The 27,222-nt window shown below is 42.9% G+C and overlaps 1 protein-coding gene across 3 annotated transcripts in view; it reads left to right on the top strand.

Moving 5' to 3' along the window:
* The window catches only part of LOC124002627 (retinoic acid receptor gamma-A-like), a 77,002-nt gene that overhangs the window by 37,882 nt on the left and 11,898 nt on the right, over positions 1-27,222 (top strand). The window contains exon 1 of one of the 3 annotated variants that reach the window (XM_046310191.1): positions 13,696-14,329. The exons of the other annotated variants lie outside the window; for them this stretch is intronic. Within the exon in view, the coding sequence (XP_046166147.1) occupies positions 14,185-14,329 (145 nt within the window). The 5' untranslated portion in view covers positions 13,696-14,184. Of the gene's footprint in view, positions 1-13,695; positions 14,330-27,222 lie in introns of those variants that run through there. 3 annotated transcript variants of the gene reach the window in all.

The raw sequence follows: 27,222 nt of genomic DNA, 5'->3' as shown, positions 1-27,222 counted from the left end.
AAAAGAAACTTGTGTCTTTTACTATTCTACCTATCAGCTGTAAGTTGAGACCTGATGGAGTTCTTATAAAAAAAAAAAAGTTAAAAGAGTATTGGAAACCATTCGGTGTCCTCATTATGTATCTATGGCCCTGCAGACACACAAACACGTTCTGCTGTCATATAAGCCTGCGGCTCTTGGAGGTCTGCCTAGACAGCCTGGTCAGAAGCAGTCAGAGATGAGATGGAAAACAAAGCGATTCAAATTAATGCCACATTTTGATGGGAAAAAAAATAACGAGAATGGCCTAAAAGTAAAGGTTGCTGTGGTACTGAAGGGGCCCAGAACAAACAGGGCATTGTGTCTAATTATTTATTTATATAAAATCGGTTGGAATTTTGTTTCTGGTCCCAGCTCTCAACCGGCAGAGAGGCCTGTGTGTGTGTGTGTGTGTGTGTGTGTGTGTGTGTGTGTGTGTGTGTGTGTGTGTGTGTGTGTGTGTGTGTGTGTGTGTGTGTGTGTGTGTGTGTGTGTGTGTGTGTGTGTGTGTGTGTGTGTGTGTGTGTGTGTGTGTGCGTGCGCGTGCGTGTGTGTGTGTGTGTGTGTGTGTGTGTGTGTGTGTGTAAGTGTGTGTGTGTGTGTGTGTGTGTGTGTGTGTGTGTGTGTGTGTGTGTGTGTGTGTGTGTGTGTGTGTGTGTGTGTGTGTGTGTGTGTGTGTGTGTGTGTGTGTGTGTGTGTGTGCGTGCGCGTGTGCGTGCGTGCGCGTGTGCGTGTGCATGTGTGTGTGTGACAGTGATCAAGAGAGGGAGATAGAATGTGTTTATGGTGAAAGATAATGTGGGGAAGTTCATTCAATTCTGGTTGAAAAATGTTTCCACCCTTTTTATTCTGCCCAAAACGTCATCAGAACAGGGTGCACAACAAGACGAAACACACATAAATCAGAGAATGAGTTCCTTCCTTCAGAAAGAAACACTAATTGTTATTTTTTTAATTATTTTTTAAATGTAGTTGTTTAGAAGAGAAACTTGAGTCAGGAACAAAATCCAAACAAATGCACAGATGGTGGCTGTGGGTAGTGTGGCTGACTCCACATGATGACAGATGAAGATTAAGTATCCTTTGACAAGAGTTGGACACAAACATAAACCAATGAAAATCTTTCGCATAAATAAAGGCGTGGTGTTGAGAGCAAGGTGGTCCAATGGAGCTCACTATAGGTGGTTGCAGTCCAAGGAGGAGGGCAATTTGCCTTGTCTGGCCGACGCGCCAAAAAGCCTTTCACGAGCGCTCATACAAACAGAGAATCCCGACAATCAAGATTCCTAATTATCATAATAGTAAAAAAAAATAATAGCATTTTGTGTTCGTCATGTATAGGCACTAAACTTATGTAGGACTTCATGGATCTCTTCCTGATCCAAAGCTCTTCCTGGCTTTGTTCATCATCCTCAGACTGTGTTATTTATCACTACAATGTCAAGATTACTATAAGCTTTCTCAACTAGAATGATCCACAGTCTGATAGACAGGTTTGGATTCATGAGCAAATGCTGTACATTCCAACACAGGCAAATACCACACAAAATGCAGCCCCTTAAATGAGACCATAATTGTGGCGGCAGCTTTATTGATGAACACATTGTGATTTGTGCCCATACTGTTAGTGCTGCTGTTATGAAAGACAGAGAGAGCCCATTGTTCTTGCCTGTGTGTGTTTCTCTCAGAGATGATGACAGGATGAATAGCCGAGGAACCAGATTCTGAAATGCCCTGTGAGGAGCTGGAATGTGACTTTGTGTGTACTATGTGTGTGTGTATGTGCGTGTGTGTGTGTGTGAGTGCATGTGTTAGAAAAAGAGTTGGAGAGAGAGAAAGAAAGAAAGAATGGACCGCCCTTTTCCTGTCTGCATTCCCTCTTTCGTTTCTGTCTCTCTTTCCTCGGTCCTGGGGCTGGAAGCTGTAGGAAGGGGGATTTGAGGGGGTAAGGGGGGCTGTAATTGTCCCAAGGTGTGGAGAGAACAGAGCAGGCTGAGATTGTGCAGCTACGCTCACTGCTGTGAGTCACAGAGAAGTGTGTGTGTGTGTGTGTGTGTGTGTGTGTGTGTGTGTGTGTGTGTGTGTGTGTGTGTGTGTGTGTGTGTGTGTGTGTGTGTGTGTGTGTGTGTGTGTGTGTGTGTGTGTGTGTGTGTGTGTGTGTGTGTGTGTGTGTGTGTGTGTGTGTGTGTGTACAAGCGTGTGTGTGTGTGACGTGTTGAAAGACAGGTAAAAATGTTGAGACTAAGAGAGGGACACGTTTGGTGGGGGATTTGCTTACATGAACAAAGCAAAGGCAAAAAGAGGCCAGAGCATTATGAAAAGAGTGACTGTTTTCTTGGAAGTTTCACTATTGTTCAGTTGACCCTAAAACTTCCATAGTGAGAGAAAAGAGAGCGAAAAAGAGGAAGAGAGGCAGAGAGAAAGAGTAAAAGAGAGAAAAAAATGCAACAGTACATTAACATAATGGGGAAGATATTGACATAACAGAAAATTTGCAATTATACAATAAGGGAAAATCATTATGGATAATGAGAATCCAAAAAACAGAGTGATCAGAAGAAAAGTGAGCCAGGGAAGGAACAGAAACCAGGGAAGGAGGGGAGGAGAAGAGCCGGAGAAGTTTGGAGGGGGAGTTAGAGCCCCAGTGGGGGTTTCTTCCAGAGTTCATCCCTCGTGAACGAGGGAAGGAAGGGGAGGGAGGAGGAGGGTGGAGTTGACCGTATAGAGAGCGTATGAAGTATCCAAAGTCACGGCAATTGAGATGGCTTGTGGGGGAAGCGTGGTTTTAATGGGGCTGAAGTAGTCAATAACCCCAGGGCTGGGCAAATCAACTGAATGTAATGAATTGAATTAGAAAGGCAACACAAGCCAGATGAAGAGGGAAGAGAGAGAATCTGAAAGAGTTGAAAACACAAACCAGGGAGGGAGAAAGAGAGAGAGAGTCTCTATTCTTTTGAAACTTTTGTGAGTGTCATGTTTACTTACTGTTTCACAATGTAAACATATATTTCCCATGCCAATAAAGCCATTTGAATTGAATTTAGAGAGAGATGAGAAAGAGAGAGATGAGGTCGAGAGAGAGACATGAGGTAGAGAGAGGGAAAAGCACAAAACAGAAAAACACCAAACAATGCAGCAGAGCAAAATTAGTCCAATACCTGCTAATTATCAAAATCCAGTAAAGAGCCGTTAAATTCGACAACCACCTAAAAGGAAGCGATTCCCAATCATTCCATAACAAAGTCATCACCTACAGAGAGATGAATCTGGAGAAGAGTCCCCTAAGCAAGCTAGTCCTGGGGCTCTGTTCACAAACACAAACAGACCCCACAGAGACCCAGGACAGCAACACAATTAGACCCAACCAAATCATGAGAAAACAAAAAGATAATTACTTGACACATTGGAAAGAACTAACAAAAACTCTGAGCAAACTAGAATGCTATTTGGCCCTAAACAGAGAGTACTTAGTGACAAAATACCTGACCACTGTGACTGACCCAAAAGTAAAGAAAGCTTTGACTATGCACAGAATCACTGAGCATAGCCTTGCTATTGAGAGAGGCCGTTGTAAGCAGACCTGGCTCTGAAGAAAAGACAGGTTATGTGCTCCCTGTCCACAAAATGAAGTGGAAACTGAGCTGCACTTCCTAACCTTCTGTCAAATGTATGACCATATTAGAGACACATATTTCCCTCAGATTGCACAGACACACAAAGTATTTGAAAACAAATACAATTTTGATAAACTCCCATATCTACTGGGTTAAATACCACAGTGTGCAATCAGAGCAGCAATATGTGTGACCTGTTGCCACAAGAAAAGGGCAACCAGTGAAGAACAAACACCATGGTAAATAAAACCGATATTTATGTTTATTTATTTTCCATTTTGTACTCCCACTATTTGCATATCATTACAGCACTGTATATAGCCATAATATGACATTTTCAATGTCTCTATTTCTTTGGAACTTCTGTGAGTGTAATGTTTACTGTTCATTTTTATTGCTAATTTCACCTTTGTTTATTATCTATTTCACCTACTTTGGCAATGTAAACATACAGTACCGGTCAAAAGTCATTCAAGGGAAAATTCCAAGAGTGTGCAAAGCTGTCATCAAGGCAAAGGTTGGCTACTTTGAGGAATCTCAAACATAAAATATATTCTGATTTGTTTTACACCTTTTTGGTTACTACATGATTCCATATGTGTTATTTCATGTTATTGCATGTAGAAAATAGTACAAATAAAGAAAAACCCTGGAATGAGTAGGTGTGTCCAAGCTTTTGACTGGTACTGTATCTTTCCCAGGCATATAAATCCCTTTAATTGAATGGAATTTAATTGAGAGATGAGCTAGGGAGATAGAGATGAGGTAGAGAGATAGAGATGAGGTAGTAGAGAGCTAGAGAGATGAGAGAGATGAGGTAGAGCGAGAGATGAGGTAGAGCGATAGAGATGATATATTTGATATTATTTGATTTTAGTAGGATCTCTTTTAGTCCTCATTTGGACTAATCTTTTCAAGAGTCCTTAAACATTAAAATACAATTTATAATACAATCACATTTTCACTGTTACAAACAGGCATAATACACTGACATATTGACCAGTACCTCATAACCTTCCAATTTGTTATATTTCAATGGTTCTAAAGTATTGTTTGAATTTATATATTGAACGGTTTCTGGTTTGCTCAGATAAATTATTTTATTTCTTTATTACTATAAATTGAAACGCTCTTTTGCCTATTTCTCTTTTCTGTCTGGATAACACATAGATTGTGGACAATCGATTCCTAGTATTTACTGAATGTCTGTCTCTTACAAACTGAATACTGTTGTGAATGGAGTTTGACTGTTTTAAATGGTGTACATTGTGAAATAAAAGAAGAATGTTTTTTTTTCAATTGTCTTGTTGATTGATGGCCAACCAAGAGCATTGAGCATGATTATACCCGCAGAACAGTATCTCCACCTTAAAACCATCCTTGCTGATGTGTTCTGTGCAATCTGCAACCTCCTACTTTCGATTGCTGATGCATTTCCTCAGAACACAGAACAGTAGTTCACCTGACTTTCAATTAATGCTTGGGTTATTTGCTTAAGAATATTTCCCGGTAAATATTTAACTATCCTTCTGATCATGCTTGCAGTTGAATATCTTTTTTTTTTTACATAGATTCGTTTTTTGAGACAACCATGATAAGCAATTGTCTAGTTGCACCCCTACTAGTTTGGTTTCTGCCACTTCTGCCACTCAATTTACACTCACCCATACTTAATTGTATACAATGCTGTGTTGGCCTTTTCCTGGTGGAACAGACCAACATAACCTTGGTTTTCTTGGTGTTCAAAAAAGTTTGTTCCAGCAAAACCACTCCCTGATATATCCCTGATCTACTTGTAGAGCTTGCTGTATGTGTTGAACCGATTGTCTATTTGAATAAATTGTAGTATCATCTGCAAATATAGTAGCTTGAGTTTTAGACAAGGCGTAAGGAAGGTCGTTGGTATATATTAAATAAAGAAGTGGCCCAAGGCAGCTGCCCTGTGGTATTCCACAGTTTGGAGCGTGAGGGGAAGAAAACGACTCATTGATATAGGTGGACTGTTTCCTGTCAGTTAGATATGGCTGTACTCAATTCAATGCTGCCTCCTTAAAAACTTCTTATGGCTGCAGTCCCGTAAACAGGATCGATATGACAACAGCCAGTGAAAGTGCAAGGCGCCAAATTCAAAATAACGGAAATCTCATAATTACAATTCCTCAAACATATGTGTATCTGATACCGTTTTAAAGGTAATCTTGTTGTTAATCCCACCACAGTGTCTAATTTCAAATATGCTTTACAGCGAAAGCACCACAAACAATTATGTTAGGTCACCACCAAGCCACAGAATAAATAATCAAATCAAATTTATTTATATAGCCCTTCGTACATCAGCTGAAATTTCAAAGTGCTGTACAGAAACCCAGCCTAAAACCCCAAACAGCAAGCAATGCAGGTGTAGAAGTACGGTGGCTAGGAAAAACTCCCTAGAAAGGCCAAAACCTAGGAAGAAACCTAGAGAGGAACCAGGCTATGTGGGGTGGCCAGTCCTATTCTGGCTGTGCCGTTGGAGATTATAACAGAACATGGCCAAGATGTTCAAATGTTCATAAATTACCAGCATGGTCGAATAATAATAAGGCAGAACAGTTGAAACTGTAGCAGCAGCATGGCCAGGTGGACTGGGGACAGCAAGGAGTCATCATGTCAGGTAGTCCTGGGGCATGGTCCTAGGGCTCAGGTCCTCCGAGAGAGAGAGAGAAAGAAAGAGAGAATGAGAGAATTAGAGAACGCACACTTAGATTCACACAGGACACCAAATAGGACAGGAGAAGTACTCCAGATATAACAAACTGACCCTAGCCCCCCGACACAAACTACTGCAGCATAAATACTGGAGGCTGAGACAGGAGGGGTCAGGAGACACTGTGGCCCCATCCGAGGACACCCCTGGACAGGGCCAAACAGGAAGGATATAACCCCACCCACTTTGCCAAAGCACAGCCCCCACACCACTAGAGGGATATCTTCAACCACCAACTTACCATCCTGAGACAAGGCTGAGTATAGCCCACAAAGATCTCCGCCATGGCACAACACAAGGGGGGGGCGCCAACCCAGACAGGATGACCACATCAGTGAATCAACCCACTCAGGTGATGCACCCCTTCCAGGGACGGCATGAGAGAGCCCCAGTAAGCCAGTGACTCAGTCCCTGTAATAGGGTTAGAGGCAGAGAATCCCAGTGGAAAGAGGGGAACCGGCCAGGCAGAGACAGCAAGGGCGGTTCGTTGCTCCAGAGCCTTTCCGTTCACCTTCCCACTCCTGGAAAGAATAAACACAGCCATTTTTCCAGACAAAGATGCGGTGACCTCACCCATTACAACCAGCATGTCCAGAGATATAACCTCTCTTATCATCACCCAGTGCCTGGGCTTACCACGCCCAGAAATCTACTCCTTTTATTCTTTGTCCCCAATGCTCTAGGCGACCAGTTTTGATAGCCTTTAGCCGCACCCTCATCCTACTCCTCCTCTGTTCCGCGGGTGATGTGGATGTAAACCCAGGCCCTGCATGCCCCCAGGCACCCTCATTTGTTGACTTCTGTGATCGAAAAAGCCTTGGTTTCATGCATGTCAACATCAGAAGCCTCCTCCCTAAGTTTGTTTTACTCACTGCTTAAGCACACTCTGCCAACCCTGATGTCCTTGCTGTGTCTGAATCCAGGCTTAGGAAGGCCACCAAAAATTCTGAGATTTCCATACCCAACTATAACATTTTCCGTCAAGATAGAACTGCCAAAGGGGAAGGAGTTGCAGTGTACTGCAGAGATAGCCTGCAAAGTAATGTCATACTTTCCAGGTCCATACCCAAACAGTTCGAACATCTAATATAAAAATTAATCTCTCCACTAATAAGTCTCTCACTGTTGCCGCCTGCTACCGACCCCCCTCAGCTCCCAGCTGTGTCCTGGACACCATTTGTGAATTGATCGCCCCCCCCATCCAGCTTCAGAGTTTGTTCTGTTAGGTGACCTAAACTCGGATATGCTTAACACCCCGACAGTCCAACAATCTAAGCTAGATGTCCTCAATCTCACACAAATCATAAAGGAACCCACCAGGTACAACCCTAAATCTGTAAACAAGGGCACCCTCATAGACGTTATCCTCCAAATACACCTCCGCTGTCTCCAATCAGGATCTCAGCGATCACTGCCTCATTGCCTGTATCCGGCTACGGGTCCGCAGTCAAACGACCACTCCTAATCACTGTCAAACGCTCCCTAAAACACTTCTGCGAGCAGGCCTTTCTAATCGACCTGGCCCGGGTATCCTGGAAGGATATTGACCTCATCCCATCAGTTGAGGATGCCTGGTCATTCTTTAAAAGTAAATTCCTCACCATCTTAGATAAGCATGCTCCGTTCAAAAAATGCAGAACTAAGAACAGATATAGCCCCTGGTTCACTCCAGACCTGACTGCCCTCAACCAGCACAAAAACATCCTATGGTGGACTGCAATAGCATCAAATAGTCCCCGCGATATGCAACTGTTCAGGGAAGTCAGGAACCAATAGACACAGTCAGTCAGGAAAGCAAAGGCCAGCTTTTTCAAGCAGAAATTTGCATCCTGTAGCTCTATCCCCAAAAAGTTCTGAGACACTGTAAAGTCCATGGAGAACAAGAGCACCTCCTCCCAGCTGCCCACTGCACTGAGGCTAGGCACCACCGATAAATCCATGATAATCGAAAACTTCAACAATCATTTCCCAACGGCCGGCCATGCCTTCCTCCTGGCTACTCCAACATCGGCCAACAGCTCTGCCCGCCCCCCGCAGCTACTCGCCCAAGCCTCCCCAGCTTCTTTATCCAAATCCAGATAGCAGATGTTCTGAAAGAGCTGCAAAACCTGGACCCGTACAAATCAGCTGGGCTTGACAATCTGGACCCTCTATTTCTGAAACTATCCGCCGCCATTGTCGCAACCCCTATTACCAGCCTGTTCAACCTCTTTTTCATATCGTCTGAGATCCCCAAGGACTGGAAAGCTGCCTCTTCAAAGGGGGAGACACCCTGGCCCAAACTGTTACAGACCTATATCCATCCTGCCATGCCTATCTAAGGTCTTCGAAAGCCAAGTCAACAAACAGATCACTGACCATCTCGAATCCCACCGTACCTTCTCCGCTGTGCAATCTGGTTTCCGAGCCGGTCACGGGTGCACCTCAGCCACACTCAAGGTACGAAACGATATCATAACCGCCATCGATAAAATACAGTACTCTGCAGCCGTCTTCATCGAACTGGCCAAAGCTTTCGACTCTGTCAATCACCATATTCTTATCGGCAGACTCAGTAGCCTCGGTTTTTCTAATGACTGCCTTGCCTGGTTCACCAACTACTTTGCAGACAGAGTTCAGTGTGTCAAATCGGAGGGCATGTTGTCCGGTCCTCTGGCAGTCTCTATGGGGGTGCCACAGGGTTCAATTCTCAGGCCGACCCTTTTCTCTGTATATATCAATGATGTTGCTCTTGCTGCGGGAGATTCCCTGACCCACCTCTATGCAGACGACACCATTCTGTATACTTCTGGCCCTTCTTTGGACACTGTGCTATCTAACCTCCAAACGAGCTTCAATGCCACACAACACTTCTTCCGTGGCCTCCAACTGCTATTAAACGCTAGTAAAACCACATGCATGCTTTTCAACCGTTCGCTGCCTGCACCCGCACGCCCGACTAGCATCACCACCCTGGATGGTTCCGACCTAGAATATGTGGACATCTGTAAGTACCTAGGTGTCTGGCTAGACTGTAAACTCTCCTTCCAGACTCATATCAAACATCTCCAATCCAAAATCAAATCTAGAATCGGCTTTCTATTTCGCAACAAAGCCTCCTTCACTCACGCCGCCAAACTTACCCTAGTAAAACTGACTATCCAACCAATCCTCAACTTCGGCGATGTCATTTACAAAATAGCTCCCAATTACTCAGCAAACTGGATGCAGTTTATCACAGTGCCATCCGTTTTGTTACTAAAGCACCTTAGACCACCCACCACTGCGACCTGTATGCTCTAGTCGGCTGGCCCTCGCTACATATTTGTCGCCAGACCCACTGGCTCCAGGTCATCCACAAGTCCATGCTAGGTAAAGCTCTGCCTTATCTCAGTTCACTGGTCACGATGGCAACACCCACCCGTAGCACGAACTCCAGCAGGTGTATCTCACTGATCATCCCTAAAGCCAACACCTCATTTGGCCGCCTTTCCTTCCAGTTCTCTGCTGCCTGTGACTGAAACAAATTGCAAAAATCGTTAAAGTTGGAGACTTTAGTCTCCCTCACCAACTTTAAACATCTGCTATCTGAGCAGCCAACCGATTGCTGCAGCTGTACATAGTCCATCGGTAAATAGCCCACCCAATTGACCTACCTCATCCCCATACTGTTTTTATTTATTTACTTTTCTGCTCTTTTGCACACCAGTATCTCTACCTGTACATGACCATCTGATCATTTATCACTCCAGTGTTAATCTGCTAAATTGTAATTATTCGCCTACCTCCTCATGCCTTTTGCACACAATGTATATAGACTCTTTTTTTCTTTTTCTTTTTTTCTACTGTGTTATTGACTTGTTTATTGTTTACTCCATGCGTAACTCTGTGTTGTTGTCTGTTCACACTGCTATGCTTTATCTTGGCCAGGTCGCAGTTGTAAATGAGAACTTGTTCTCAATTAGCCTACCTGGTTACATAAAGGTGAAATAAAAAAATAAAAGTTCAGTCCCACAACACAGTAGAAGCCTCATTCAAGTTTCTAAAGGCGGTTGATATCTAGTGGAAGCCCTAGGAAGTGCAACTTCATTCATATCCCACTGTGAATTCAATAGGGCCTGGGTTGAAAATTGACCAACCTCAGATTTCTCACTTCCTGTTTGGATTTCTTCTCAGGTTTTTGCCTGCCATATTAGTTCTGTTATACTCACATACATCATTCAAACTGTTTTAGAACCTTCAGATTGTTTTCTATCCAATACTAATAATAATATGCATATATTGGCAACTGAGACTGAGGAGCAGGCCGTTTACTCTGGGCACCTCTGGGCACCTTTCATCCAAGCTAAATACTGCCCCTGCAGCCATAAGAAGTTAAACCCATGATGCAATAATTTAGTCAAAGTTATTTCATGATACACTAAATCAAATTCTGCATTAAAATCTAAAAATAGTACACTCACAAACCTGCCATTATTCATAGCATTGAGCCTCTGGTCAGTTATGTCAACCAATACAGTGGTAGTGGGATGGTTTTTGCGATAAGCATGCTGATTGGCTGTAATCAGATGATTTTCCCGTGTACTCCCATATTTGTCTACTCACAATACCCCCCAATATCTTACTGAGTGAAGGGAGTAGATTAATTGGTCGACTATTGGAAGGAGTAATGGATTCTTTGCTGTCTTTCGGGATTGGACACAGTTTAGCATTCTTCCATACATTTGCAAATGTCCCCTTTTCTGGTGACCAATTAAATATGTATTTCAGTGGAGCTGAAATCTCGGGAGCAGCATAGCGAAGTACATTTTTTCCATAAGTTCATAACCTGTAGATTTACCATTGGGTAATGACTTCAATAGGTTTAATACCTCTTCTACTGACACCATTTGTAGATTCAAAGATCATGTTTTTTTGCTCATAATATGATCATGGAAGAATAAGTGTTTACATTATCGCTCAGTAAATACATTTCTCTTTGGAAAACAATCTGCCAAATGATTGGCAATATCAGCTGGTTTTGTTATTGTCCTCCAGTCAACCTCCACACTAAATGGGCATGTTGAAATAGATGTACAAGTAAGCCCTTATTAACTGTATTCCATACCTTTTTAGAATCATTTTTACAATCAATAAAAGCATTTTTGTAAAATAGCGTATTTTTCTCACGATTTAATTTAACTGCATATTTACGTAGTGTTCTATAATTCTGTTCATCAATGCCTCACCCAGTTCATTATCATTATCAATTCATGGAGATGGACAAGCCCCAACTGTACTCTTTCTTACTGGGGCATGATGATCCATTACCTCAGTGAGCAAATCAATAAAACATTCTTTGGCGTGATTTAAATCATCATAAATCATCTCCCAGGTAGAGAGAACATGATAGACAGACTGGAGAACACACTGTACAAACAGCTGACGTGTTGATTTATGGAACATGCTCCTCTCTTCACATGTTATGAAATAACATCTGTATCAGTAAAAATGACTTCCCCTCTCTCTTTAATGCACCACAGCTCTATAAGCATCTCCATTCGGGTCGGTGGCTGAGATTTTGTCAGTAGAAGTTTTGTCTACATTGCTGCTGTGGTTTTTTATGTGTTTGGTCAAACTTTTTTCTTGTGTTTGAACTCGGTGACTGTGGTGTGCATGAAACTAGCACTGCGGTGCTGGACGTGGTTCAGTATACGGTCATTGAAATTACAGAGAGAGAGAGAGAGAGAGAGAGAGAGAGAGAGAGAGAGAGAGAGAGAGAGAGAGAGAGAGAGAGAGAGAGAGAGAGAGAGAGAGAGAGAGAGAGAGAGAGAGAGAGAGAGAGAGAGAGAGAGAGAGAGAGAGAGAGAGAGAGAGAGAGAGAGAGAGAGAGAGAGAGAGAGAGAGAGAGAGAGGTGAACGGTACAGAGTGTACTAGTATGGGCAGCAATAATGTGATCTGAGACTCATTCCAATAAAAGCAGGATGGAATTAAGGAGGGGAGGGGTAGAATGAGAGAATGAGGACAAAAGAGAGAGAGCTAAAGGAGAACGAGACTGTGTCTGCTCATATGTGCGTGTTTGCATATTTTTTCCCCCTGTTCCTCCCCACGGAGTCCTCTGGGTGGCGCCTCTGACTATAACCATCACCCTACAGTCCCACACACAGTATATAACCATCGGAAATGACCATTTGCCACTTAATGCAAACTAACAGTGTGGTATACTCAGTCTCAGCATTCACTTACAATAGGATGGCAGTCTTCTCTTAACATTGTCTGTTGACTCATTACATTTGCCCTCCCATGGGGACACTATGACGTGGCATTGGGGACACTATGAAGTGGCATTGGGGACACATATATGCCTTTGGTGTTTGAACCCTAAGGAGGGATGTGGGAGGCTCAAGTTTGTGTGGGAGGGAGAAGGGGGCTTTTCAATAGAGAAAGGAGAAGAGGAGGGGAGCTGAGAGAAAGAGCAAGAGTACACAGTGACAGAATACCTGACCACTGTAACTGACCCAGAATTAAGGAAATGTTTGACTATGTACAGTCTCAGTGAGCATAGCCTTGCTATTGAGAAAGGCCGCCGAAGGCAGACCTGGCTCTCAAGAGAAGACAGGCTATGTGCACACTGCCCACAAAATGAGGTGGAAACTGAGCTGCACTTCCTAACCTCCTGCCAAATATATGACCATATTAGAGACACATATTTTTCTCAGATTACACAGATCCACAAAGAATTCGAAAACAAATCCAATTTTGATTAACTCCAATATCTATTGGGTGAAATACCATAGTATGATCTAATACCATAGATCACAGCAGCAAGATTTGTGATCTGTTGCCACAAGAAAAGGGCAACCAGTGAAGAACAAAGACCATTGTAAAAACAACCGATATTTACGTTGATTTATTTTCCCTTTTGTACTTGAACTATTTGCACATCATTACAACACTGTATATAGACATAATATGACATTTGAAATGTTTTTATTCCTTTGGAACTTCTGTGAGTGTAATGTTGACTGTTCATTTTTATTGTTTATTTCACTTTTATTTATTATCTATATCACTTGCTTTGGCAATGTAAACATATGTTTTCCAATGCCAAATAAAGCCCTTAAATTGGAATTGAAATAGAAAGGAAGACAGGGAGGGAGGCATGGTGTTTGTTTTCATTTGTAAAATATGAAATATGAAGAGGAAGAAGGGAAATCAGAGGGGGAACATAGGATAGAAAGTTTGTTATGTGACTGACCAGACTAATGGGCCCGCCCCCGGCTCTCTAGTTCCCTCCCCCCCCCCCCCCCTTTGCTGAGAGAACAGGCTGTTGGTTCACTCCACAGTATCACTGGCTGTGTGTGAGAGGCCCAGAGAGCTAAGGAGAGGGGGGTGTTTAGATCAGTTACAACTCCCAGTGAGAATCACCCAGACAGTGGAGAGGGTGACTGAGGACTGTGTGTGAGAGTGGGAAATAGTCTGGAGCTCAAGAGAAGAGAGAAAGAGAAGAAAGACAAAAGGGAAAAAAGCTGTTCAACTCCAAGACCAATACACAGAGAGAAGCCAGTCAAGGACTGTATCAGAGTGGAACCAAGCAGAGGTTGAGACAGACGCACAGCACCTGGAGAAGGTTCACCCCGACTGAAAGTGACAGAGGTCCACTATTACAACAACCACAAGCCTGGAACGCCAGTCCTGCTCTGAGCTGCTCTTGTTTTTCTCTGGGTGGAAATTCCTCTGAGACGTCACTGCTAGCTAAGCTCAGCTGAACAACCACAGCAGAAGAGGACTCTGGTGTTGTTGTGGTTGTTGGACAAAATAGTGTGTGTGGAGCTAGAGAGAGGAACATGTTTGACTGTATGGAGGCTCTAGGGATGGCCCCTCGGCCGCTCTTCGACGTGTCCACTCAGGGGGCTTGTATGCTGGGCAAGGCCACCCCCTTCTTCCCTGGTCTGGACCCCTTTGCCTGGGGTGGGACAGCCAGTGTTCAGTGTAAGTGAAGTATTTGCTCTGTCTCCTCACTCGACTCATCAGACTGTAAAGGCTTGTGTGTGTGCTGTGTGTGTTTGTGCCGAGACACGGTTTTCACTCTCCTCATCAGGCCGTCGGTGTTATTGTGATCATGTGGAAAGAGTGACAATCTCAGTGTGCATGTGTGTCCTTATCGGAGTGCTGGTGTTATCATAGAGCTCTCTCCACAGGAAGAGAACGATTCCATTTGATTCTCAGTGCCCTTTCTCGTCCTCCAGTCTGTTTGTTTATGTGCTCAGTGTGTGGGACTGCATATTTATTCATCATCACATTTGTTTTCTTTTTGAATCACTTCAGATGACTGATTTAGCTTTCTCTCACAATATGGGCCCCCTGACCTTGTGAGGTGTTTAGAAGCTAACTACCAAAGTCAAAATGAACGGGGATCCTTAAAAGGGATCACAAGAGGCCCAATGATGAAAGCCTATGACCCATTTCAGTAGAGATCTGGGTAACTGATGCAATGTGAATAACTAGGCCTACTTAAAAACATAATTAACATCTAACTTAAAAGTTCATTTGAGGGCAAAACTGTTAATGAAGAATAACTAGAGCATGAGTAAGTAGGACAATACAGCTTTACAGTAACAACTGAGGCCTTGGGGTATAACAGGGCCATGTCTCTCTCTCTCTCTCTCTTTTCCTAGAGGCTTTTGCCACTTTGCTAACACACATCATGCCTGTATGAGTGAAAACAATGGGTGTGAGAAAATAAGTTGTTATTGTTATGCAGCCCATCTACCCTCACCACTGTATTTCATATGATAATAGCATACTCTGGCACTGGCAACATGGTGTTTCTGGCATACTCATTTGAATATGAAAGATGAGGGGGGGGCCTTGCCATTGCGCTATAAGAACGTGTTCGGGCAGGGAAGACACAGGAAACTATTACAGATGTTACATTTATCTATTTCATCCAGATGGCCTACACGCTTTTACGCAAGGCTGTGCCCCTTAGCGCCTTTTGTGTCGGTTTAATAATTGCGACCCAGGCGAATTCTACTTCATGACAGTAGGCCTAAACCGTGTGCTGGTTAGTTTAAGTTCTTCAAGGTGAAATGCCTATATATCTTCATTAATCGTGAAGACACCAGGGTTTCAGGCGCTGTCAGCCCCACGGTGTTTCCCGTAATGAAGACGAATGAGCTGTCAGGACGAGCGAGACCACAGCCGGTCTCAACTCGCTAAATACAATCGCCAACATCTGAGGGGACAGGAGGACAACAAAATACTGCTACAGTTGTATTGGACATCGAAACTATGAGCCGTTCTTTATTCGGTAACAGTCTAGGTCCTATAATGTCCTGGCCAAAATGGCCTTATTATTACGTTTCTGTTGCGCAAATGTACATCGTGGTCACCACAACACTTTTTGATTGAAGAGAATGAGATTTATTTTTCCACGAACACTTTTAAGTGAAATAAGTTCCGTTTATAAACTACTTTCCTCTGGTCGTACGATTGGTTGCCTTCACAAAATAGTATCTGTTGTTAGGCAGTTTGAGAAAGAGACAAAGATAAGGAGAAAACAGAATAGGCCTAAAGACCACAGATATGTCCTTTGATAGGCGTGGATGGCCCCGGGCGGGGGAGAGAGAAAAGAGGGATCTAGAGTGTTGAGTGTTCATCTTTAGACCGGTGTTCTGTTTCCATCCTCTGTTCCCAATAACCTCAGTAAACATCGAGAGACAATAACTCGCGAAGAGGCGTAATTCACCCACTCTATTCACACTGGTTAGCCCTCATTGTTGCCAACAGACGGATGAGCTAGCACTGGCTCACGCTTACATTGCCAAACATGGAAAGGTCGGACTAAAATCTCATTTAGAAAGTAGGATAGCATAATAACCAGAAAGAACTCATTCACATTCTCAAAGAAGTGGGTCTTTGTGAGTGTGTTCAACCTGGACTCAGGGGTAGACGTAACATAGTAAAATAAAATCACTGGACACTCCCAATTAGTATATGTTATGTTCCGTATGGTAGCCTATATATTAACTTGTGGATGTCCCTCATCCATTTCCTATGATATTTTATTAATTGCAATTTATTTTGACTAATGTTAGCTAGGTGGCTAACATTTACTACGCTAGGGGTTAAACTTAGGAGTTAGACTAAAGGGTTAGGGGAAGGGTCAGCTAAAAAGTAGCTTAAAAAGTAGGCTTATGACATTGCAACTTTCGGGTTGCTAGACGTTCGCATTATACCACACACCCTACTTTCCTTTTTGTCTTAAATATGCTCCGACATGATCTGGTTGCTAAAATTTGAATAGTTTGCCTAATTTCAGTTTATGTGACAAAACAAACAAGTATAGAGTGTAGAGAATTATTGTACTATCTAAACCGCTGCGAAATATATTTTCCATAAACATAAATATTGTATTTTCAGTTGTTTGAAGCTGGTGTACGAAACCAAAAGTTAAAGATCCAAAAAGGAAACTTAAGAATGGGAAGTATAGAAATACCGCAAATAGAACATATGTACTGCTTCTTAGACTTGCTTTCAATGAGAATGACAGATCTATAACATACATTTCTGTGAATTTGGTTGTGTTGACCAAAAATGTACGTATTACAGCTTTAAGTAAACTTCTGTCTTATATAGCCATACCAAACTTAGCATGTCATACTAATTTTTACATTACTATGTTAAGTCAAGTCTATGAGACCAGGCTGGTGTGTTTGATGTTTGAGGTTTTTTGCCCTTGGAAGCTGAACTACAGTGTGTCATTGTTTAGCATCGACAGAAAGGAGGTCAATGATAGATTGACAGGCTTGTCAACAACAAACGAGGCCATCACTTTTTCACAAAAAGACAACCCAAGCTCATTTTCAGCTCTATGAGTTTGACACACCGCATTGTGTTTTATTCGAATTTGACAAGGTAAATATTCTGAAGGCTGTAGGTCTTTCTCATATATCATCAACAGAATAGAACATTTGGCCTACAGGAGAACACAGCGCATCAGCACTAGTATCAACAACACAGCCAACCTATGATGGATCCACCAGGGGGTAGATTGGAATAGAGGCTCTGCCACAGTGTGGAACTTGATTATGTTACTTCTCTAAATTCTCATAATCAGGGATAGGCATTCAGGCAGCCCTAGTGTGTGTGTGTGGCCAGTTTTCCTGTTTTCTGTTGTTTTTAGTTCAGGACCTTTCTGCCTCCCTTGGTTTCAATGTCAGGCGTAATGGAGAGAGCACAGACAGGCCAAAGTCAGGATCTGTGTGCGTGTGTCCCTCTTTGCACACTGATTGGTGGGCTTCCTAATAAAGAAAGAGAAAGGCATCATTTTAAACACCATTAAATAAAGTAGACAATGGTATTGTACAGTAATGAAAGCAACACCAAACAAGGACTATACATGCCATTATTTTGAATACTTATGAGTGTGCTGCTGTATATGTGTGTCCGTCTCACTGAATCATGCATACAGTATCCCTCGGATCTTGTGTCTTGTCAGAATACGTCAACGTCATTTGTTTGCCTTTAATGAAGGCCTTTAATTATTCAATTATAATTACAAAAGGCTCAATTAAGAGATTAGACTGCCTGCAGGGGACAGGGCAGCAAGAAGAGAGGGATGAATGGGGGTTTGATTAGGGATTAAGATTTACCCCCTACAATTCCATCCCTTCTTCTGTATTCGGGGGGTCTCGTCCTTTCATCAGAGAATAGGCCAGCATGTCTTCTCTGGGAGTGATAACACGAATCCCTTGTCTCTCTCTGCTTCTCTCCTCTCTGCCCTTGATGTCTTATTCACTAACACCTTGAAGGTCATATGGCCACATTGTACGTGTCATGACTATGTTAGGAAGCTCAGGTGAAATAGGATTAAATGATAGTTTGTCTTAAATGCTGTGCCTTTGTACCAGTATAGCTTCCGTCCCTCCCCTCACCCCAACATGGGCTCGAACCAGGGACCCTCTGCACACATCAACAACAGTCACCCATGAAGCATCGTTACCCATCGCTCCAGAAAAAGCCGCTGCCCTTGCAGAGCAAGTGGAACCACTACTTCAAGGTCTCAGAGCGAGTGACGTCACCGATCGAAACGCTGTTAGCGCGCACCACCGCTAACTAGCTAGCCATTTCACATCGGACACACCTTCAGGATTAAACAATATGGTTACAGATTAACTGTAAAGTCAGAATATTTCTCTAAGAAAATTTGGAGAGGCAGGATGAAATCTACATTGCAGCATGTAGAGTAATACATTAGCATAAATGTACTTTTTTCATAGTCAAATAAAAATGGAAAATACTTTGACACTCACAGGTATATGTTTTTAGTTTCCATAGTAACACATGCATGCACAAAGGCAACAGGTTGTACAGTAAGAATTTACACAAACATACTTGGGCCAGTTTGATTAAATCTGTCTAAAACAAGGATAGGGAGACAGAGTGAAATACTATATGTGAGGTAGATGGTAGTTGAGAGGGTTTAGAGGGAGAGTGAGAGAGAATACATCCCATAGACGGTGTGTGTATTTGTGTCTGTGGTGTGTGTGCTTTTGTGTGTCTGTCTCAGTGCTCAGACGGCTGTCCCTGTTTGTGCCTGCACAGATTTCACAGGCCCCTGATGGAATTCAGTAATAGCATTTTATAGCTTGTCTTCAGTGGGCAAGGGAACACAGTAAATAATATTGGTTGTCCATGGTGCGTACACTCCTATGCGTCCTGCACAGTGTCCTGGGACACCTCTGGGCTGGCTTTGTCATAGTGTCATTGGGCCAGGGCCAGTGGGAGAAGGACCCAGTCAACCCTACCTTTTGTATTAGTCTGTAATTGTTTTCCAAAGTCAGAGAACCACTCATTTACATGATATAAATATGTTCTACGTTATACAGTACCGGTTAAAAGCTTGGACACACCGACTCATTCAAGGGTTTATCTTTATTTTTTACTATTTTCTACATTGTAGAATAATAGTGAAGACATCAAACCTATGAAATAACACATATGCAATCATGTAGTAAGCAACAAAGTGTTCAACCAATCAAAATATATTTTATTTTTGAGATTCTTCACAGCAGCCTCCCTTTGCCTTGACAGCCTTGCACACTCTTGACTGGTACACTATATTTTGTACAATGTTGGACTGTCGTCAGGCACCTCTCTATGGTTTCTCCCAGATAGACATAGAATGGTTGTAAATGGTGTGACGTGACGCCTCAGGACTACCTGTGTGTGTTAGTGTATGGTCTGTCTGTCTGTCTCTGGGAGTGTGTATGTATCGAAGTTTGGGATCCAACCCCAGAGGAAGTGGGGATCCTGTCTTCCTGTGGCAGGGCAATGCTGAGCAGAACACCAGTAAGTAGCTAGTCAACTGATTGTTACTCTTCAGACAAAAATAACCTGTGCCAAGCTTTAGCTACTGTGTATGTTTGAGTTGCTGTTTGAGTTATTAACTGAGGCCTATTCAGATGAGCTAAGCTGGCCGACCACACAAATGGGATTGATTTTGAGTGACTGATTAGTTGATTGATATATTGATGACTGATATGTTGATTTACTGGTTGAGAATCCTGGTCTTAAATTGCTAACGCAAAGTAGTTGAAATGCCTTGTGGGACTTGTAGCTAGGTTGTTTAGATACTCAAACCTCACTCAGTCAGGTGAGTGCTTTAGTAATTGTGGTGACTGAACCACTTGTATTGCACTAGGATTAGTGGTTCTTGACAGTAATGACAAATTGTTTCCCAATTTCAGTGTAACTCAAACAATCTTAAAAGTAATGGGATTAGCTTGGTAGAGTTATTGAAAAGCAGTTACTGTAGTATGAGGAGCAGCCAGGCAGCACTGTAGTGCCTCACCTGTTGTAATGAATAGTCTTTACCATCTAGTCTTGTTCTAGCTTGTCTCAGACTCTGTAATTCCCCTCTTCATTGTGTCATAACAGTCTTTCCCATCCATGGCCACAACACATTGACTTCAATGGTTGGATGTTTGGAAACAAATGAAACGTGTGTGTGTGTGTGTGTGTGTGTGTGTGTGTGTGTGTGTGTGTGTGTGTGTGTGTGTGTGTGTGTGTGTGTGTGTGTGTGTGTGTGTGTGTGTGTGTGTGTGTGTGTGTGTGTGTGTGTGTGTGTGTGTGTGTGTGTGTGTGTGTGTGTGTGTGTGTGTGTGTGTGTGTGTGTGTTTTTGTCTCAGTGTTGTTGTTCATCAAGGTGGGATTAGGAAGGCATGGCTGTTTGAAGCATAGTGTTGGTCATCTGACAAGAAAGTGTTGTGCGGAAAGTAGGGGTAGTTGGTGAGTAGATGAGGGGAGGCCAAATGTTGACTCCGTTTCATAAAAAAAGGGGGTGAAATAAAAAGGTAGCTTTATGAGGTGTTGTAAAGAAGAAAGGCTGCTTTGTATGCAATGTGAGGTGAATGTGAGGGGCAATCCTGATTTAACAACCGTCCCTAAAAATTAACCCCCCACCCCACCCCCTCACACAGAGATACCCTGCCTTCCTGTCCATCTCTGTTAGGAGAAAAACATATGGGAGTAAATATTGCATAAAACACTGCAGTTGTATTGGACATATACAGAAGCCAGTACAGATGTAGGATCTTCATTTGAGCCAATCTGCTACAGTAGGAAAATAACCCTGCAGCAACAGGAAATATGAAGTATTATGTGGATTTTAATTAATGTATATTAATAATTAAGTCTGAAATTTAAAGTCTGACATTTCAAAATGGAAATTACAAACTTCAAAAGCCTTTTTAAACCTCAAATACACTACAAGTTGTACATTTCCTAAAAGTTCCCTGCAACAGGAAGATCAAATTAAGATCCAACATCTGTAGGTGAACTTGCAGCATTACTCTCCACATTATCTGTGTGTATGTGTGTGTGTTTGCCGTATAGTCCATGGCTGTGTGTCGTTCTAGTAAGGGTGTGATAATTCCTCTCGGATTGTGTGTGTGCATGGATGAGCTGGTGTGTGCTCATGTGTTTGTGCGTGTGACCCCCTCTTGCCTGTGCGTTTGGTGTTGCTGTTTTTATGGAGCCATCTCCTGGACGGTAGACTGGTTTTATCACAGGCTTTCCTTTCAAAGAAACTGCCAATGACAGGAAGGGCTCCTCCTCCCAACAGAGCAGGAAGGCAGAGGGGGGAGAGAGGGAGGGAGGGATATGGGACAGGCCAGGGAGGGGGAAGGGAGGTGAGAGAGGATTGGGGGTGTAGATTTTGAACTTAAGACAGCTGACGAAAGGAAGTGCCATTGCTCTACATTTTAGACTGAAATCCCTTCGACCCCCTCCGCGCGCTAACGCATCCACACACTCAGCATATCCTCTCCTGGGGTTCAGGACTATTTTGAGCTCTTGAGTGGCGCAGCGGTCTAAGGCACTGCATCTCAGTGCAAGAGGCATCACTACAGTCCCTGGTTCAAATCCAAGCTGTATCACATCTGGCTGTGATTGGGAGTCCCATAGGATGGTGCACAATTGGCTCAGCGTTGTCGGGGTTAGGCCTGGGTAGGCCGTCATTGTTCTTAAATGACTTGCCTGGTAAAAAAATGTAAATCCTTATTGGTTATCTGTAAACATAGGGAATTAGTCTGTTATAGAGAATTAGTCTGTTCAACACCACAGTGTACAGCTACAACTCTAGAATGATCCATTAAATCACACGTTTGCCCACATCATGCTCATTTCAAAGAGTGAATGGTCATGGTGGAGCATATGGGTTTGAAGACACACAAGGGGATTGTTTTCCTGTTTGTTGGTATATACAGGATGGGATGAGTTAACGTAGTCTCCATTTTCTCCCTCAGATCAGGCTTAAGGTGGTGTTCTTGTGTGTTGTTCCCACATACTGTATGTGTTGTCCCCCTATTTCACACTGAAAGTCACACTGAAAGTCACACTGAAAAACCGACACACACATTCCAACATGTTCATAAGCTGAAACCAGGCTACACTCACACACATTCACACGCACACACATTCCACAGCAGACTCCAGAACATTTTGTGAGGCGAGAAGTTATGTAAAAGGAAATTTGCAAACCAAATGAGTCTTTGGAGACCTGATTGCGCCATACTGTAGATTGGAGCACGTCCAATTTAAAACTGAACGCCTACAGTCATGTACCGAGATTTCATTATGTTGGCACAACTGAAGTTTGTGCAGAATCTCATCTCTATAAAATACCATCTCAAAATCAATCATTAGAACTAGAAAAGGCCATGTGACCTGACCAGGAAAAAATGCTATTACGTTATTGCCAGGTATCACTAGGACATGGAGTTTTTCCTTGTCAGATACCTGGGTCAGGAACACTACTTATGGGTCCTAAGTGGCGCAGCGGTCTAAGGTGTCACTACAAAGACTGGTTCGATCCCGGGCTGTATCACAACCGGCTGTGATCGGGAGTCCCATAGGGCGCTGCACAATATGCCCAGCGTCGTCCGGGTAAGCCGTCATTGTAAAACAAGAATTTGTTCTTAACTGTCTTGCCTAGTAAATAAAATATAACTTTTAAAAATATATAAGGGAAGATAAACGTAGACAAAATCACAGGATACACCCATAGTAACATCCCATGGAGAAGGTCTGTCAAGCCCACCAGGATGGCTGAAGCCCACCCCTGAGACATCTGAACTGCCCCTTAGGCAATGCGCCCCACTCTGTCGCCCACAGCGAATGAAAGGAGCCCTTCATCACAGCACACAGTCAACGCGCTACACTGTGTGCGTGTGGGTGTGTGCCTGATATGAAAATGCATTTCTCACCGCTCGGATCCATGTGACATATATGACAAATGGGTGAAAGGTTTGCATAAGGTCTTGACTAAAGCTTCTTCACGGTCCGGCAGTTGTAGCAAGCAAACTGTACTAACGTAGACAAAAAAAAAAGAATCATTGTGTAACTGACAAGCTTGTATCTACATTGAGGTTCATTCAGACATCTAAATAGGTCTCAAAAGTCAAGAAAACTCTGTAATTAGGTGAAACATGTATGTCAGCCTCAAGCCCCAGCTGTAATAGCGAGCACAGGTAGAGGGAGTTAAGACAGACAGACCTAGGATGCATGGTTGAAAGACAGACAGAGAGAAAGAGGGGGATAGATGGGGGAGTGTGTGAAGGCCAACCGATGGTAGAAAGTGGTGCATGTATAAGTGACAATGAGGAACTATGAAGACTCACTCCCTCCCCTGCATAAAGAAGCCATGCAAAGACAAGAGGGAATTAGGAGTAAAATTATACGGAATTGTGATGGCTCTGCTGTACCTGCCCCTCCCCACCCACACCCACCATCAACCCACCTCATAGCCTAGGCTGACACACGGCACACAGGATGGGGATTGTCATACTAATTGAGTCCCAGGCTTCTGGGGGCTGATAAGGAAGGCCTCAAGTTTCACGGGAGCTTTTGTTTTCTAAACAGTGATGTGTCGAGCTGAGACACACTGAAGGAGAAGCAGAGAGAGAGAAAGAGGGAGCAAGAGAGTAAGAAAGCAAGAGAGAGAGAAAGACAATTAGACCCAACCAAATCATGAGAAAACAAAGAGATAATTACTTGACACATTAGAAGGAATTAACAAAAAAACAGAGAAAACTAGAATGCTATTTAGCCCTAAACAGAGAGTAAACAGTGTCAGAATACCTAACCACTGTGACTGACCCGAACTAATACTTTGCCTATGTTCAGACTCAGTGAGCATTTCCTTGCTCTCAAGAAAAGATAAGTTATGTGCACACAAAATGAAGTGGAAACTGAGCTGCACTTCCTAACCTCCTGCCAAATGTATGACCATATTAGAGATACATATTTCCCTCAGATTACACAGATCCACAAATAATTCGAAAAGAAATCAAATTTTGATTAACTCCCATGTCTATTGGGTGAAGTACCGTAGTGTGCCATCACATGAGCAAGATTTGTGACCTGTTGCCACAAGAAAAGGGCAACCAGTGAAGAACAAACACCATTGTAAATACAACCCATATTTATGTGTATTTATTTTCCCTTTTGTACTTTAACTATTTGCACATCGTTAAAACACTGTATATAGACATAATATGACATTTGAAATGTCTTTATTATTTTGGAACTTCTGTGAGTGCAATGTTCACTGTTAAAGTTTTTTATTGTTTATTGTTTATTTCACTTTTGTTTATTATCTACTTCACTTGCTTTGGCAATGTTAACATATGTTTCCCATGCCAATAAAGCCCTTGAATTGAATTGAAAGAGGGGGAGTGCGAGAGAGAGCAAGAGAGAGATGTGTAGAGCTGAGAAGACACACTGAAGGAGAAGCAGTGAGAAAGAAAGAAAGAGGGAGCGAGAGAGAGAGAGAGAGAATGAAAGGAAGAGGGAGAGAAAAAAGGTGAACGCAATAGAGCGAGAGATAGAGAGAGAGCAAACTGCAGCTAACTAAAGCACCAGGGTAGACACCACTTTTGCACAAAGTGAAAAGGTGGAAGAAGGAAGGGAGAGGGATAAACAAGGATGGAGAGAGGGAGGTGGGAGAGAGAGAGGGATAAAGTGAGATGGAAGGAGTTGTGAGGGGTGGAGCTGGTCTAAATGCTTGTCTAGGGGTAGTCCTATGGATGCTGATTGATGTAGTGACACGCTGTGAGGTAAGCCCTGGGCGAAGAAAGAGACAGAAGGAGAGAGAGAGGGGCGTTTTTTCAGGCTGAGGCTCAGAGGCTGGGCTCAGTTCAGGATGATGACAGATCCAGGCCCCCTCTCTCTCGGTCTCTTCCAGCCAGGTGGAGCTGGGATTGTCCCAATCTATTTCTCTGTGTTCTCCTGTTTTCCCTCACTCCTTCTGTGCCCTTTCCCTTTTCTCTGTCTCCCTCTCTCCCTTTATCTTGTGTCCTGTTGTCTTCTCCCCCTTTTCTGTCTCTCCCTCTCTCCACCTCTCCCCCCTCGCGTCAGACATTGTCAGTCACTACCTCTCCCCTGGCGCCACATGCAGCTCCTCCGTTTAAATAGGAGCTTTTTTTCTGGGTCTTTCTTTCATTGTAGTGTTACTACATAAACAGAAAACAGCACTCCGGTTACAGTGTCCCTCACTCAGCACCAACCCACTCCCACCTCCACTACCTGTCTCTACTGACAGCATGCACGTCCCAAAAGGTACCCTATTCCCTATATAGTACTCTAATTCCCTATATAGTACTCTAATTCCCTATATAGTACTCTAATTCCCTATATAGTGCTCTAATTCCCTACTATATAGTGCTCCAATTCCCTATATAGTATGTACAGTATGTACAGTATGTATATACATGTAGATATATGTATATGTATATACTGTATTCAATACCATCAACTGTATCTTGCCTATGCCGCATGGCCATCGCTTATTCATATATTTATATGTACATATTCTTATTCATCCCTTTACATTTGTGTGTAAGGTAGTCGTTGTGAATTAGTTAGATTACTTGTTAGATATTACTGCACTGTCGGAACTAGAAGCATAAGCATTTCGCTACACTCGCATTGACATCTGCTAACCATGTGTATGTGACCAATACAATTTGTTTTGATTTGATATGTCAAATAGGAGTGGCAATATCCTTGGCTATTATCCTGGTAGTGGTGGAAGTACACTGTTAGGCTATTGGTAGCTAGTACTAATGTTAGTGATGGTAGTAGACTGTTAGGCTATTGGTAGCTAGTACTAATGTTAGTGATGGTAGTAGACTGTTAGGCTGTTGGTAGCTAGTACTAATGTTAGTGATGGTAGTAGACCGTTAGGCTGTTGGTAGCTGGTACTAATGTTAGTGATGGTAGTAGACTGTTATGCTGTTGATAGCTGGTACTAATGTTAGTGATGGTAGTAGACTGTTAGGCTATTGGTAGCTAGTACTAATGTTAGTGATGGTAGTAGACTGTTAGGCTATTGGTAGCTAGTACTAATGTTAGTGATGGTAGTAGACCGTTAGGCTGTTGGTAGCTGGTACTAATGTTAGTGATGGTAGTAGACTGTTATGCTGTTGATAGCTGGTACTAATGTTAGTGATGGTAGTAGACTGTTAGGCTATTGGTAGCTGGTACTAATGTTAGTGATGGTAGTAGACTGTTACGCTGTTGATAGCTGGTACTAATGTTAGTGATGGTAGTAGACTGTTAGGCTGTTGGTAGCTAGTACTAATGTTAGTGATGGTAGTAGACTGTTACGCTGTTGATAGCTGGTACTAATGTTAGTGATTGTAGTAGACTGTTACGCTGTTGAAAGCTGGTACTAATGTTAGTGATGGTAGTAGACTGTTACGCTGTTGATAGCTGGTACTAATGTTAGTGATGGTAGTAGACTGTTACGCTATTGATAGCTGGTACTAATGTTAGTGATGGTAGTAGACTGTTACGCTGTTGATAGCTAGTACTAATGTTAGTGATGGTAGTAGACTGTTACGCTGTTGATAGCTGGTACTAATGTTAGTGATGGTAGTAGACTGTTACGCTGTTGATAGCTGGTACTAATGTTAGTGATGGTAGTAGACTGTTACGCTGTTGATAGCTGGTACTAATGTTAGTGATGGTAGTAGACTGTTAGGCTATTGGTAGCTAGTACTAATGTTAGTCCTTCTGTAGCTCAGTTGGTAGAGCATGGCGCTTGTAATGCCAGGGTAGTGGGTTCGATCCCCGGGACCACCCATACGTAGAATGTATGCACACATGACTGTAAGTCGCTTTGGATAAAAGCGTCTGCTAAATGGCATATATTATTATTATATTAGTGATGGTAGTAGACTGTTATGCTGTTGATAGCTGGTACTAATGTTAGTGATGGTAGTAGACTGTTACGCTGTTGATAGCTGGTGCTAATGTTAGTGATGGTAGTAGACTGTTAGGCTATTGGTAGCTGGTACTAATGTTAGTGATGGTAG

The sequence above is a fragment of the Oncorhynchus gorbuscha genome, linkage group LG18 (assembly GCF_021184085.1).
Source record: "Oncorhynchus gorbuscha isolate QuinsamMale2020 ecotype Even-year linkage group LG18, OgorEven_v1.0, whole genome shotgun sequence".
NCBI classification, from domain to species: Eukaryota; Metazoa; Chordata; class Actinopteri; order Salmoniformes; family Salmonidae; genus Oncorhynchus; species Oncorhynchus gorbuscha.
The sequence above is the reverse complement of the archived record's forward strand: the minus strand, read 5'-3'. Positions and strand labels throughout refer to the sequence as shown.